Source organism: Stegastes partitus, unplaced genomic scaffold (assembly GCF_000690725.1).
Source record: "Stegastes partitus isolate 25-593 unplaced genomic scaffold, Stegastes_partitus-1.0.2 Scaffold1884, whole genome shotgun sequence".
In the NCBI taxonomy this organism is placed as follows: domain Eukaryota; kingdom Metazoa; phylum Chordata; class Actinopteri; family Pomacentridae; genus Stegastes; species Stegastes partitus.
The window spans coordinates 76,691-92,407 of NW_007579615.1; the positions used below are offsets into that span (position 1 = coordinate 76,691).

The 15,717-nt window shown below is 40.5% G+C and overlaps 1 protein-coding gene and 1 long non-coding RNA gene across 3 annotated transcripts in view; one reads left to right on the forward strand and one right to left on the reverse strand.

The window, feature by feature from the left end:
- Window positions 1-962: 962 nt before the first annotated feature.
- Window positions 963-4,091, forward strand: LOC103373016 (uncharacterized). The gene is made up of 2 exons (XR_521035.1): window positions 963-3,127; window positions 3,246-4,091. It is a non-coding gene; the product is annotated as an uncharacterized LOC103373016 (long non-coding RNA).
- A 485-nt stretch (window positions 4,092-4,576) lies between these two features.
- The window catches only part of vps37c (VPS37C subunit of ESCRT-I), a 13,968-nt gene continuing 2,827 nt past the window's right edge, over window positions 4,577-15,717 (reverse strand). The window contains exons 4-7 of one of the 2 annotated variants that reach the window (XR_521034.1): window positions 11,159-11,330; window positions 9,533-9,615; window positions 6,502-8,467; window positions 4,577-6,469 (exon numbers count right to left, since the gene is read on the reverse strand). Coding sequence is in view for 1 of the 2 variants with exons in the window: in XM_008302808.1 (XP_008301030.1) it covers window positions 7,736-8,467; window positions 9,533-9,615; window positions 11,159-11,330 (987 nt within the window). In the remaining variant the exon portion in view is untranslated. Of the gene's footprint in view, window positions 8,468-9,532; window positions 9,616-11,158; window positions 11,331-15,717 lie in introns of both variants that reach the window. The other variant, XM_008302808.1, reaches the window with a different exon arrangement.

The following is a 15,717-nucleotide window of genomic DNA, read 5'->3' on the forward strand; positions in this document are numbered from 1 at the left end:
TTAAAAAAAATAAAATAAATAACAAAACACAAATAATAACAACAACTTCTTTAGAATTTATTTGTTCATAAATGCAAAACCTTAGAAAATACACAAAATATATGTCCGTTTAGTCACTAGGATGACCTGTTTAGCCATTTTTACGTCTGTGTTACAGACTGTGACAGTAAAAAGATGACAAAGGTTGTTGGCCAGATTTAAACTATGACATTGTCTTTTGATGTAAAATGGCAAACTACAATAATGCAACCAGTGTGTTGTGTCTCCACAAAGTCACAGCAGTAACTCATGATGATGTTTTGCCTAATTTGACAGAGTGACCATTATCGTAGACAAACATCCTTATACTTAGAGGACTGTTGTACTGATCTGAAATCAGTTAATGGCTTTGAGACACCTCATCTATGTGACACACACTTTATAAAGATGGGCAACGTGAAAGTTCCCCAGAAGTGAAGCCAACATATCTTGGACATGGGCACTGCCACCTTGTGCCAATGTACAGGTGACACTTGCTGGTCATTTTTATCTATAAAATGGTGAGTGAACAGACTGTTTTCTTACTTTTATACATTGGGAGGAAGTGGTGACGTGCTCTCGATCCATACATCATCCACGGGCTGACATAGCTGACACATACTGTACATTATGTGTCTGTTTGGTCCTCGACAGTTTTAGAGTTTAATACCAAAGCTGTTAGCGCTTCTAAATCTCATCTTTTAAACAGAATCTTGAGACACTTGTTTCATCTGGTCTTGTCTTTTTAATTTAATTTGACTCACTTTAATTGTATTTATCCCTATTTTACTGTGTTGCTGTATATGTGTTGATTTTTATTTTTTTTTTATGCTAAGCATGTATTTCTGTATGAATTGTGCATTACAAATACATCATTTTATTCCACAATGTGATAAACAAATGTACTTTCAATATTTAGAAATAAAGACTCGGAGTGGTTTCAATTTTAAATCAGCATCAGTTTAATTATTCACAACCCAAAAGAAAAGAAAGAAAAAAATGATTTAACAATCTACAGTCATCAGTATCATCACACAATTCCTCACCATCAGAAGAACAGATAAATCCATCTTTAATGTTATTTCCCTCTGAATAATATTAATGCTAGTCTCTATTAAGACATCTCCCTTTTGCTTTTTTTCTAAAACACTGTAAGACTATTATTATTATTACTGCCATTCTCTCTCTCTGGGACACTGGAGTCCTCAGTACAAAGCCATGTATTTGTTGGGATATAAAAAGCTTGTCATGCACAGAATATTTTCAGCATCTCCGTCTGAAGAGAAGCTGCCTCGTAGTATTGACTCAAAGCCAACTGAAACCATCAAGAAACTGCCCTTTAATACGGTCAGTAAAAGGTAAGACTCGACTACAGCACAGGTGATACGGAACTAAAGAGTACGACATCAGTACCGGAGGCGGCACAGCAACAGAACGTCAGCAGGTCTTACCCGACGCTTCAAATCCAGACTGTGTCAGCTGGTGCCACCGTGTGGAGGTCTGTGGCGCTGAGCACTAACTTCAGGCTGACCGTGCACCTTCATACGCCCGGTAGGGACAAAGCACCTGTGTTTGACCTGCTGACAGATCTCATTTTGGTTGGGTGTTGTAGGTAAACAAGGTCTAGTAAGGCTGCCCTTCATTATTGTTTAGAAATAGGATCTAATGGCATTAAAATGATGAGTCAGTCATGTTTCTATATAAGCTTTCAATGAGACCCACATGGGCAGGAAACCTGTAGCTGGTTTCCATCCACACGCAGCACAAATGTGAGCAGAATTTCAAGAAAATCAGCAACTGAGGAAGTGAATTAACGCCTCTCCTTCTCCACTGCCATATTGCCAGTACTAGGAGTTGGTTGGTCAAGGTAAACAGCGGGTGGCACAAATGTTCCCAGCTGTACTACTAAACTGTTGCAGAAGAGGACACAATGGGGTGATGCACTTCAAAGCGTGCCAAAGAATATAAAGAATATAATATACTATTGTGAAAAACAGTAACAGCTTCCTCATTGTTTCACACAGACCATGGCAAACATCCAATCTAACACAGCCATCAGATTCTTTTCTTTTTTTTGTCAGACTATGGAGATGTAGTTATCCGTACTTACACAAAATGATTTGACATTTCCAGATGCAGCTTGATAATGCTTAAGGGGTGCCTTACTAGAAGCTGTTAACTTATGTCTAAAACAACTGTAGTTAGGGTCTGTAGCTAGTAACACACATAAACAGCCAACAAGTCTTCTTTTCTACACTTCTGTTGATTTGATTGTTTTAGTCTAAACATCCAGGGGGCTGATCAGGCTGTGAGAATTACAGCCTACAGGCCGCTGACTGAAAGCCTCTCCAGTGTTTTTCTTGATGCAACCAGTGTATCACTGATCCATGACACTTTCTGTAACATAAAACCCTTATTCTGGAACTACACTGATGGTTCAAACAAGAGTAAACAAACACTTAAAGATCTCCATGTTTGCTGTTCCAGTCACGTGTCTAGAGGCTCTTTGTTGGAAAATGTGTATTTAACATTTCTGTTGCGATGCTAGAAGTGACTGCACATCACTCATCAATCAATCAATCGACAAAAGAAAAACCTTCTCTCTGGCTCTGAATTCATTATCAGTAGGATTTTGGGGACATATTTAAGTCCGGTATCGTCTGCCATCTTTTAGTAATGGTTCAGAAAACACAGGTGTGCTGTTGCAAGTTTGTTTCTCACGTGGTTAGATGAAGCCTGTCAATGTTGTTAACGAAAGACAGCAGAACTACTCGTCTTTTTGCGGAGGCTACATTACAGCCGGGCTCAGACTACATGATATTTATGTCAGATTAGGCGATAACAGAGTCATCAGTTCTTGCAGTGACTTAGTAGAGAGGCACGACAACCTATGCACTGATCCGTCACCAGAAGGGAGGAGTCAGGAAAATTTGTTGGGTTTCTCAACTTGTCAGACTGGTGCTATATACATAACACTGAACTGAAACAAAATGAAAACAACAGAGGCTAAAGCGATGTGCAGGACACTGGATTACTGGATGTCGTGTTGGAAGCCTAAACAAAAGAAGAAGTGACTGTGGGCCTGTCGGTGGTTTATGACCAGAGGACAGTATAGATTGTCTGTACTTTAGTCTGCCGTGACTGTCGCCATGCTCTCTGTGGTTCAACTGGTCGACATCACAGAACACAGTGTGGAAGTGTGAAGTGATCATTTGAAGATAGGAAAGGTTAAAATAATAATAATAACGATCTTTTTGTCAGGATGTAGTAAGCCAAGCTGAAGCACTTGCTCTCGTCCGCTATGATCAGAGTCGGTGTACATAGATGAACTGGTTTGAAGCCCAATGCTGCAGCACACAAGTAGCGCCAACTATTCTGTTAGGAGCCAGGACCGTCCAACTCCACTTGCTCACTTACATGCCCTGGTAAACCAACTGACCTAAACGCTAACCAGCTGCCATGTGCTAACAATCATCATCAAGCACAAACTAAACTCAGTATAATAATGCATGACAGCATCTTGATAGGGAACCTATTTAATCACAAAAAATGGTTTCTTCTTTAAAAAGAAGCTGCAAAAGCCATCTTTCAATCCCAGTTGTCAATCAATAGCCACGTGGAAAACGTCAAAAACACTCTATCAGCCTTGGAATCTTTTTAAAGCAGCAATCATTTCCAAAATGACCACCAGCATGCTTAGCAGAGGGACCGCATTCAGCCATCGAGACAATCATGGGCCATTAATAAAAACAGAAACAAAAAAATAACCTAATATTTCAAGAGAGAAACTCTTTGAAGTTGAGATATTTGTTTCTTGCAATATGCAGCTATGGTACTGCCATGCTGGCTTCAGTCTTAAACTTTGGCAGCCACTTGACTATGACGCCCACCATGGAGTAAAACCACCAACCCTCATGCTGTTGACGTCCTTTATCTTCCAGGTGACGCCGATATCATGTAGTCTGAACCTGGTGTAAGAGAGCACAGGCTGTCTTGAGATCACTGATTGGCTACCGGCCTGTACTGCACATCACTCATGACAAAACCGCAGCTCTGGGTAAAATTAATTCTGGGAAAAAAAAAGCTCATGATTCGGCATTCAAGTCCCTGACATGCAGCGCTGTGTGACAAAAAAACAACTGCTGTGTTTGCTTACGCCTTTTACTGCCCTGTCACAAAACAACTACTGTGTAGCTTTTTAAAAAAATCTCGTCAGTGTGTAATTTTACGACCTTAAGCTCCTTTCAGTGATTCCCCTGTTTGGTTTATATGGAGACAAGAAAACACTGGAGTGTAAATAGCAGTACAGTATTTCAGAGGCTGGGACCAATTCGGATTCAATTCAATCATTTCAAGATAATGAATGAAATGTTGTGAAGTTCTGAAACAACTTGTCCGTCACAATATCACAGAAAGAGGAAGAGGATGTTTAAATTTTAAGTAATTTTTTATCTGGTGAAAATACCAAAAAAAAACTGCTCAGACGTGTCTAAGAGGAGACGTAAAAGTATTCAATGTCATATTTTAGCTCGGTAGTTACTCCACAGTGTGATACAAATTTAGAGAGAGGATAGTTTATTGATCCCACATCACTGCAACTGCAGTTTTATTTGAATTGATTCAATCGACACAAAACTGATCGCCAACCTTTATATTTTTCACTTCAATAAACTACACATGCCACATTTATTCTCACTCATAGTGTGAACGTGAGGGAAATCAAACTATTTTCCTCTGGGATCGTCACTGTCAAGCATCAGTTCATGTTCAACGAGCAGATATGGAGAGAAGGAGAGGTGTGGAGAGGAGGGAGGGAAGGAGGATGAAGGGATGAGTCTCTGGGGAGGGGGGATGACGTCGTTGGTGTGAAGAATGCAGACAAATTGTGAACTAAAAAGTTTGTTGATTCAGCTTAGTGTGTCAACAACAAAGGTTTTTGAGGAGGCGTTGGTGTCTAAAGTTAGGGTGTTACCATAGAAATAGATTGCTCCTAACGTCCCCTAAATCCTCATTAGACCCTCTACGTTTCATTTCTAACACCTCTAACCAACTTAAAACTACTTTATTCTGCTCTAAGCACTGGGAATGGCTCAATCTCGTTTGGTTCCCAAAACAGCCGACAGCCCAAGAATCTGAAGGTGAAGCGCTTTAGTCCTGATCTGGTGACATTTGTTTAACTAATCCAATGTGTCTAACATACATTAAGTTGCATAATGTATGTTCTAGCAAACAACCTGCTTTTGACAGCAACAAATTCTGCAAAAAATGTATCTTGGTGAAGTAACAGAGACACACCTTGTGGTAGGTATCACAACTTCAGTTAACTACACACAAGACAGAAAGGTTTGTTCATGACCCGTCCATTTCTTAAAGCTGCACCAGTCTCTATGTTTAGAGCATCAGGTAACTATTAGTAATGTAAAAGGTGTTGCTTGCTCTGTTGAACCCACAAAAAAATCACTGCCAAACTCTGCTGTTCCTCTCAGCATGACAGTGTTTTAAGAAAACAGCATTTGTTATCAGTGAAAAAGTTCTGCTACATCCTGCCCACAGGAGCTAATGGATGCAAAACCAGAGCAAAGACAGTGAGTACTGGACCTAAAATGGGAAGATGGATAAATAAAAAAAACACTCAACATGAATCATCTGTGTCTGCTAGATACGGAAAACACAACTTTACAGACACAATTACTTTATCGTTTTTATGTGTCATCACACGCCTCCACATTTTGTTTGGCTGTCCCCCAAGTGGCCAAAGAAAATATTTAATGCTGCTGTTTGAAACTTTCACTTAACATTTATTTAGAAGCAAAACAGTGGCTTATTTTTGTGACTTGAACTTAGGCAGACAGGCACCGTGGGAAACACAGGGGAACCTAGAAAGTGTTGTTTATAGTAGCCTTTAGATCATTTCCAACCCTGTGACTGGCACTGTGCTATTATTAATATGAGCTGTTTAACAACAAACAGTGTCAAGGCCAAGTGTCACAGCACTACCGACAGCAAGTTCAACTTTGGAGAACTCTGATCCACCCTGAACCCAGTGCTGACTTTAACGTGAACAGAGTCTTAAATCAAGCAAGGGCCTACAGCTTTGTTAGCTGTATGCTATCATCCACTTGTCCTGCCTCATGTGTCACCTACTCTACAACAGAGGAACAGTGTGCAGCTATGACACAGTCCTGTTAGTTAACAACCCTTTAATGCGTTTCCCTCATCAGTAACTCTTTATTAAATGATGAACAATCCTGAGAACAAATTAACAGGTGGCGTAAATCAGAGAAATTAGAAAAGAAACTTAGCTCAGAACTGTGATTTCCTGGCTAGTGTGTTATCAGGTAGCTCTTCAGCTCCAGTACTTCCCCAACAAGCCCAGTAAAAAGCTAGACGTCCGTCCAAATGAGGTTTGAAATTTATATCTGAATTTTGAGAAAATTTGCAAAAAAAAAATCTGAATTTTGAGAAAAATTTGCAAAAAAAAATCCAAGTAAATTCCTGTTTCCATCCACTGCTGTCCATTTTACTGAATGTTAGGAGTGTTTACATCTGTTTCTATTGCACTGTGTCATATATTGCTTTTATGAAAGTTTCCTCAGCAAAGTCTAAACATGTCTTTTATGATATTTCAAGATTTTTCTAATTTTTTGGCATTTCCACTCCGTTTTTTTTAATGTGAAAACTATAAACATAAAATTAGGAGGATCAAAATGCAATGGGAACGGCATACTCCACTGCACCAGCTTCTGGTGATACTGGGCCTTGACAGTGATGGAAAGGGTAACAGTGATGCTGACACAAAGCTGCAGCCAACTTCCTGTCAACGTTAAATCAGAGGAAAGGAACAAAGCAAAGCAAACAGAAGGTTCTTAGGTTAAAGAAAACAAAGTGTGACTCTGAGATTCTGGATTTACTGGTGGCATTTCAGCCCGTTGCCCACAGGTTATTGTGCATAAAGACCTGCCACTGGAAGAGCTGATAAACCAGGCAGCTACAGCTGGGACTATGGATCCCACAAAATCGTGCACATTATATTAACTTAACATGAGAGTTGTACTTTGTGCCAGCCATTCGCTTTTCCATTTTAAATACAATTATTTAAATCCATGAGTCAAAAAAAAAAAAACCTTCCAAAAGGGGCCATTTTCTCAGTGCAGACAGTGTTGATGAAAAACAATGTGCACCAGACAGACTCAGTCAGACAGCTATTTAAAACTGATGTAGTGTTACAAAGACCGATTTTTGTCATGTGTTTGTCATAAAGGGGAGTGCACTTGTGTGTTTATAAGGACTTTCTGATTGCCAAATAGCAATACACACACTGGAAATGGAAGAGGAAGAAGGAGGGGAAAAATGGACAGAGGTAAGAGTGAGTACATGAAGGGCCAGATAAAGTGTTGTACACTTAAACACAACGCAACAACCTGAGACTAGTGAGGGCGAGTTAGTGGGTTGAAGGGGTGACAGTGGAAGGAAAAAGGAAAGAGAGAAAGACAGAGAGACAGACTGCTAGAGAAAGAGAGAAATAGTGCAACAAAGATAAGTAAAGCAAGAGACCTCTTGAGTGGGGGAGCATAGGAGAAAGGAAGAGTCACGGTAGGGGAGCGGGGTATGGAGTCAGGACAGGGAGAGTGGAGTTGAGGGAGGGAAGCGAAAAGGGTGAAACAGCAAAGAGGGGAAGAATTCAGAAGAACTGAGAGAGAGAGGAGCATTAGTGCTTTCAGGAGTACTGCTGTGGAACTCCGTATCCTGGTCTGTAGATGGGTCTCCCCGTTGGCGACTGAGAATTGGAATAGTTGGGCCCCGCTGGGTAGCTGTAACCCCCGTAGCTGTAGGAGGCTGGGTAAGGAGCAGGGCCGCTCTGGGGGTGGTTGGGGGTGTACTGGCCAAATGCTGAGCCGACGTGTGGGGCAGGAAACGAGGGCTGAGTTGGGTAAGGACAGGCAGCTGAAGCTGGAGGCCCAAAAGCAGGCCTTGGGCCAGAGTAGCTCCCTGTTGGGGTGAAGGAGGAGCCTGAACCTGGGTAAGGAGTGAACTGTGATGGGGGGTTAGCTGGGACTGAGCCTGCTGCTGCCACCGCAGGGGCAGGGTTCGGTGGGGAGACAGGGTATGGGCTGTAGGGGAGCCCAGAGGCGCCCCCTGCAGACGAGGAGGCTGACTGAGAGGCGTTTTGGTAGTTGGTGGACTGAGGTTTGGAGTTCGGCTGCTGCTGATTTGTTGTCGATGCCGTTGTCGTGTGTTGATTCCATGGCGAGGGCGTGGTGGCAGGGTCCTGGCTGATGCCTGCTGATGACGTCATGGCAGTGGGATTGCCCTCACTTCTCTGTCGTAGAATCTCCTGGAGTTTCTCTATTCGCACACGTCTTTTGTGAGCGAGAGAGCGCAGGGAGAGAAAACGGTCGAGGAAGGAGTCTAACGGCAGACACCCCTCCAGAAACTCATCAGCTAGAGCCTGCAGACAGAGACACCATCAACATTAGCAGTGAGGATTATTGCTGAGCATATGCCAAACTCCCCCTAAACTGATTTCTTCAGTTACCTCACAGCAAACACTTGCAGCGTTCAAAGGTAAACAGTTTAGAATTGCTATGTGAAAAAAATACAGACCCCACAGTAAGAACTAAAAGCAATGCAAGTCAGTACAGTCTTCATTACTGAAATTCAAATTTTCTATTTTTTGCAGTACTTGTCCATGTCCACCTTGATTTCTGATGACAGACTCAATCCTCCTCAGCATAGAGTAGAACAGTGTTCTCTGGAGTAATGTCCGTTTCATGTATTTGTTTATTAAGCTTCATCTTGCAGTTCTGAGCCAAAGAAAAACGAGGGTTTTCTGCTGGGACACCGCCCCTAGATGTTGACGTCACACTGTCTGACCTGCCACTTTAGCTCTTGATTTCCAATGTGACGAAGCTGTGCCAAGTCTAAAGCACTTTGCTGATCTGTTTTTTTAGAGCTAGATCGTGAAAGCAGACAATTTAGAATCACCAGTTAACCTCAGCATGGTTTTGGACTGTGGGAGGAAGCTGGAGAACCCACAGAGAACCCACTCTGCATGGGGAGAACATGCAAACTCCACGCAGAAAGATCCCAGGCGTCCTAACTGGAATGCAAACCAAGGATCTTCTAGCTGTGAGGCGACGATGCTAACCACTGAGCCCCTGTGCAGCCCCTAATTCATACCAATACATTAGCAAATCCTCCACTAAGAATGTGTATTTATCTATCGCCACTCATGGGCCACAGTAATTTTCACTCCATTAACATATATCAGGTGGGAAAAATACTAGTAACACAAATGTAATGCAGTCTGGTGCACCACCAACAAGTCGATTATTAACATAAATTGCAATTAACCCCTTTTTTGACAACATCAGCAAAAGCTAAAAATGTAGAAGCTCCTTAAAGTAGAATTTATGGCAAACATGTTGAATTGCTTTACGTCAGCCTTGACAGGTGTGTCTAATAAAGTGGCATGTGTGTCCAGTTGGACTATGTTTGAAAGGTAAACACTCACCTCTGACTCTGCCTCTGTTTTGCCGCCCTCTGTCTGTAGTCTTGAGAACAACGCCTCTGGAGACACTTGACCCACCATCCCATCTGAGGAGGTGGAGGAGAAGAGCAAGAGGGGCATTGAGAGACACAAAGGGGAGAGAGAAAGAGAGAGAGAGAGAGAGATAATAAAGATAAAGGACAAATAGATAAAAATGTACACACACTGACTTGTTCAGACTGATGACAACTGGGCTGTAACATTATTAAAATGGTGAGTGAGTGTAAGGAGACAAAGAAGTAGATAAACTACTCTAAGTCTTTATTTCATGCACTGAAACTGAGATTTGTTTTAAACTCTGAAACAATAACAAGCATCAGTTTGTCAGTGAGATGATGGTTCACATGCCATTAATAACAGCAGGCCACTTCAGCATCTGTGGCTACTCCATGTGCACCTAATAGCATCCTGTTTAGGACAATTCATGCTTTCCGTGCACACGTCTGCAGGTTATACGTGACGTAAATTTCATCATCCATCCAAATCCCCAACAGTCTCTGCAGACTGTCCACGTCCACCAAAATTGCGAGGACTGTCTGTGTATAAAGTTCAGCGACTGTGCATGTGCCACTTCAACAGGTGCTGCTTAAAACAAATTGTTGGAATGTAGAGACTGTACAAGGAGATGTTTGGTCATCAGCACCTACAGTTTTGAACAAAATTTTATGTGGAATTTTATGTGGAAACCACAGATATCATGGCAGTCTTGAGTTTCCAGTGACTCCTATAATGCTTTTATTTTCCATGATAAGAATCCTTGAAACACATGCACCTCAATTTACCGAATACCCCACACCTGACCATCTTCAATTTGACTGATTTGGTCAAAAATGCTTTTGTCTACTTCGATTATTCACCAACCATAAAACCTTTTTCATTAGCGGCAGATTTCTTCCCCTGTGATTGGCCCCAATAGGAGCTTTAAAAATGATGAGTATGGTGCCAGTCACAGGTACCATGCTCGACATTTTTGGACCAAATTTTCACCATCATATAACTGGTTTGTATTATTCTATCAGAGCAGGGTTGTGCCATTAAAACCTATATGTACATATCAATAAACCTGCAAATTTTCTGGGCTCTGGCTACATTATTTTTTCAGTTATGGCACTTCAAACATTGCTCCTCGGACTGGCATGAAGAAAATGGCTATCAAGCATTTTCATAGATTTATTGTAGGTCTTCTGGAAATGTGGAAAAAAACTGCTGGGTCAAAAATATAGATACAGCAATGCTATTGTCCATTTTCACCTTAACTTGGCATTTTAGAAAATAAATGAACTCACTGTTTAAGTCTCAAAGGCTTCAGGTTTTCACAGCTGGTGTCAGTCAGCTCATTTGTTTACACCCAAGCTGTTTATTTTTTTCAGTGCCGATGAGCACAGTTTTATGTTATGCTGAGTAATAACATCGATGGTCTTAACATTGATAAATCTGTATGAAGAAGCCTTCACAGTTTCTGGTGGACTGCAGGAAAAAAGCTTGTGACATATACAAAGTTTGGCCCAGGCTGCTGAACAAACATAATCACACTTTACTGGTCAACAGTCCATCTCCATTCATCCTCCATTTGCCCATCTCTCACCCTACCTCTCAGGGAGCAATGTTGTCTGTAGGTTTCTCTGACAGCTTCTAGCTGAGAATATCTCTCGACCAGCACCTCCTTCTGTGTCTCCAAACGAGGTTTCATGTCCAGGTTTTGTTCAGCCAGGCTGCGATTTGACGCCAATGCCATCTCTCTCTCCAGCTGGATGTTCTGGATCTGAGGCAAAGAACAACAGGCATCAGATGACAGTAATGCAGGGGGATTACCACTTTAAAATAAAAACCATTAAATGAGAAGGTGTGTCCAAACTTTTGACTGGTACTGTACTTTTGCACTTGTCACCTTGAAACACATGCACCTGTCAGCAGGATAAAGATCTGGCAGAGCCAGACCAGTGACCTGCACCATATCTCTGTAGACATGTTGACTTTAGATTTTATTCGTGCTTTGTTTGTATGGGCCTCCATCACCATGTAGCTTTGTTGTGTGCTTATAAAATGTGTTCTGGCTTCTGTCACCTTCCAGTTGCTAAAAAATAATAAAACTAGTGCTACACAGAGGCAAAGCAGGTTTGCTGTTAGTCAATAGCTTGAATTTACATGTAAGTTCACTAAAGCTCAACAATGTGTTACCATTTTCCTCTGCTGCCAGAAACAAACTGGCTTTCCTTGAAGGACAAATTTGGTATTTTTAAACCTTTAAACCCCATATAAGCATGTTTTTTTGGTTGAAATGATGAACTGGCACAAAGATGTTGGGAATCAATCCAATAAGCTACAACCCAGTAAGCACAGCCCTGCAACATGTGTACATATACTCAAAGAAGTCCCCGAAAAGCACTTGTTTTTGCCACTGATGGGCTCAGATTTCTATTATACATGTATTAAGTGGAGTAATGCTAACGAGTTGGAGTACAGGAAGTGTAGCTTGCTGTCATCTAAACAATTACAAAAATAAACTATGGGTCATGTTTGCTTATTTCCAAATTCTGGCAATAAAAAGCAGCAGAACCTTCTCAGACTTTGGGAAACAGGAACACACTGACATCGTGGTTAGCTTTGTTACAAATAGATGAAACCACTCCAATCTGCACACTGTGCCTGGCAGACCATTGTGTTTGCAGTTACTAGAGATGGGTATCAAGCCCTAAGGCAAAGCATTTTTATATATCGGAAAATCAGTAAGTCCGACATTAATGGTCCTGCTATTGGTTCTTAAAGAAGACAGTAAAAAGAACCTTCTGCTGCATACTCATTCTCAATTTCCAAATTCTAAAGAGAGTTTTGGAGATAAAACACCTTGTGTGTGAGGGATGGAGCAGCTCTCTGTCTCCTACCTGCTGCTCATACAGGTGACAACGGAGGAGAGGAGTAAACGTTCTAAAGTATGATCACTACAGGTGATGCAGAAAATGTTTGTTGCCACAAGAGTAACATGTCGTTTGCAATCTGTCCAAACATTCAGCAAAAGTTCATCACATACAGACAGAAGTATGTACAGTCATAGTTCATTCTCACTAACCAGGTATGTTATGTTTGCTGCACATTAACTAAATGATACCAGCATGGATTAATGAATGAAAGTAAGCATTCTCCAGTGGGTTTGTTTCACCGTGGCTGTGTTCATGTGCTTATGCTTTTAAGTGCCAGCTAAATTTAATGAAATTATATGTTATTTGTCTGTAAAGATTTGTTTCATATGCTTAGTACAAAAAAAAGAAGTGGGGACAAAATTAGGAAATCGAGAAATGGGATATTTTAGAATTGAGAAGAATCAGAACAAAAATGCGTGTAATGCATTGTATTAGTGTGCTTTGTTACTGAATACCAATATTAGATGTTTGAGACGTTTGAATTCTTGTAGGACATATATTTTCCTTTTCCTAAGTGCTTGTTAGCATGTCTGAAGGAGTTGACGTAAATGAAACTAAGGTGCATAAATGTCAAATCATTTCAATTTAAAGTTGTACTTAATATTCAAAATTAAAACATATTTTATCCCATATCTCAAGAATCAGTGATATAGTAGTGGTTGGTTCAAAATAATGTCCTTGCAGAGCGCTACTGAAGAACGTTAATTTATACACATGGGAACATAAAGCAAACTTAACTATGTTCTTCATTTTTCTTTGTATTTTGAGTTTTTGCGAAGGTCATGTTATTAACTAAAGTTTTTTTGTTGACCTGGCATCCGTACACAGAGAAGCATAAAAGTGAAATATAGGAATAAAAGAGCAGTTAACAATTTTTAGAGTGTCTACTTAAACATTTCTAAATGCTTTCTCAAAGGTTGTCAAAATGGTTCACTCGGTTAAGCAGGCAACTCGTGAATCGAGGCAAGAAGTACTTATCGCAGACCTGTAGCATGATTTACTGCATGTCATTTCCCCTCTCTCCTCACCCACCTTTCCTGTCAGCTCGTTCCTTATTAAAGGCAAAAATGTGCTACGCCTGTGTTTCACAAGCGTGGAACAGAGTATAGCCCTACAATGCACTCATTGTACCACAAAAAGGTCTCAAAATGACTCTTACTGCACATAAACAAACAGGAAAAAGGCCGATTCTACAAGTATATGTTACAGCATCTTCTGTAATAATGTCAAATGAGGCTACCTTTTGAACTGTGCAGTTCCCCTTACTAATGGTGATCATACGGGCAACAGCTGAAGTGCACTGACCCACATCATACTAAAACTGGTACGATATTTTTAGTGTGAGAAAATGTAGACGGTAAGCTATCTTTGAGAAAGCCTGCTCTCATTCATTTTAATTTTTAAATGTTATAAATACAGAACTACAAAATTCTCACAGCGCAGACGCCTGTCGAGAACATATTTATGTGTTGTTAAATGTTTTCTTGTTTACTTTCTCAGTTATTCCACCTCAATTCACCGATGTCCCACCCCTGACTATGTTTAGTTTGACAGACTATTTTCGTGTTAAGTGGTGAATATTGACTGAGTTGACCACGTGTAAACACTGGGGTCATGGGAAACGTTAGATTGGGAGTTATCATTTTTGAAAAAGGGGCAAGGTCATGTGGATTTTTGCATGTTTTTTTTCTCGTACCAATCTGTGGAACAATGCTGGAAGTGCCATCACTTCAGAAATCCTGTAGCTAGAATCCTGAAACTTTGCAGGCTGATTGATATGTCCAGCTGGTCTAGAATGGTACCACCCTGCTTTGAGAGGATAATACAAATCACTTATTATTACTTCATGTTTCTGTTTACTTCTATTATCAACCAACCATAAGATTTTTTTTACCTTAAGAGGCTGAATTTTTTTCCTCTGATTGTCCCCAATAGGAGCTTTAAAATGTAGAGTATGGTGCAAGTCAGAGGCATACTTCATGACAAAAGAAATACTAAAATGACAATTTTTTTAAATTTATGGCCAATATCTGAACATTCCTTGAGCATTTATTATTGGTGAAACCACTCCAATATTTGTCCCAAGTGAAAGAGTTATATACTATTGTTACTGGGCTAAAAGAAAAATCATGGTTTTCCAACTCATAGTACTTTAAACAATTTTACAAAATCTACATGTCAAATAAAATGTTTAATGTCGTAACTCTGTAGACCTTTGTTTCACTATTTTACCTAACACTTACTTACATTTTCATACATTACTCACTTGTTTTGAACATATTAAAGCCCATTTTTATTCGACAACTCTCCATCTTACAGTAATTGTGAAGACTAAATACCTCATTTAAGTTCTTCCCTGTCCAATAAATTTTGAAAGTCGTTTTCAATTTCGTTTGCCATTTTCTTAGGGTTACAAATAGGAAACATCCGCATAGGACAGAGCCAGGGTAATTAATCCTTCATAAAAAATGGCTCCTGTTCATCTATGAAATCCACAAGTCATCCATCTGGTTGGATCACTCTTAGAACCTTTCCGCATTGTGTGAAAACTTTGTCTCAATAAAGTCGGAACATTCAGAGTTTCAACAACCCACATAAACAAGTATCCTGAGGAAGACCAGAAACCGGAAGGTCAAGCAGGTTTGGTGTATTTTTACCATATCCAATTTTTGAAAGTTAATCTTATAACATCTCAGTAACTATTAAAGGGAAAAGGCTGAAAGTTTGTATCCCAAGAAGGACCTAAATGTTTGGGACAATAACACTGAGACTGGTTGGTAATCGGAGATGAGTGTTTTAAAAACTTCCTCCCTTGTTGTTTGCTGCTTCGCTGAGGACAGAATGTAACTTAATGTCTTATTTGAAAACTTTGTAACTTGCGGGTTTAAACGGTTAAACAGTTCTTAGCCCGGTGTCCACATTAACTCAGGTTCTGCACTACACTGGCGACCTGTCCAGAGTTTCTGCCACCTCGAGCCCACTGTCACTGAAGACAGGCTGCATTCCTCCTGCACTCCTTTCATGAACATAAATATTGAACACGTTGGCTTCATGTCTGAAGGAGCACCCTGGTCACTTTTCTGTTCAAGTGTTGATGGCATTTTGTCTAGGTCAAACCCAGTAGCATCACCGTATCACTGAAAACACGGCACAAGTCTGAAATGCACCAGTCACATTAATAGACTGGGAAGTACAAGTGACATATGTTAAGTTGTACAAAGTGATTTGGGG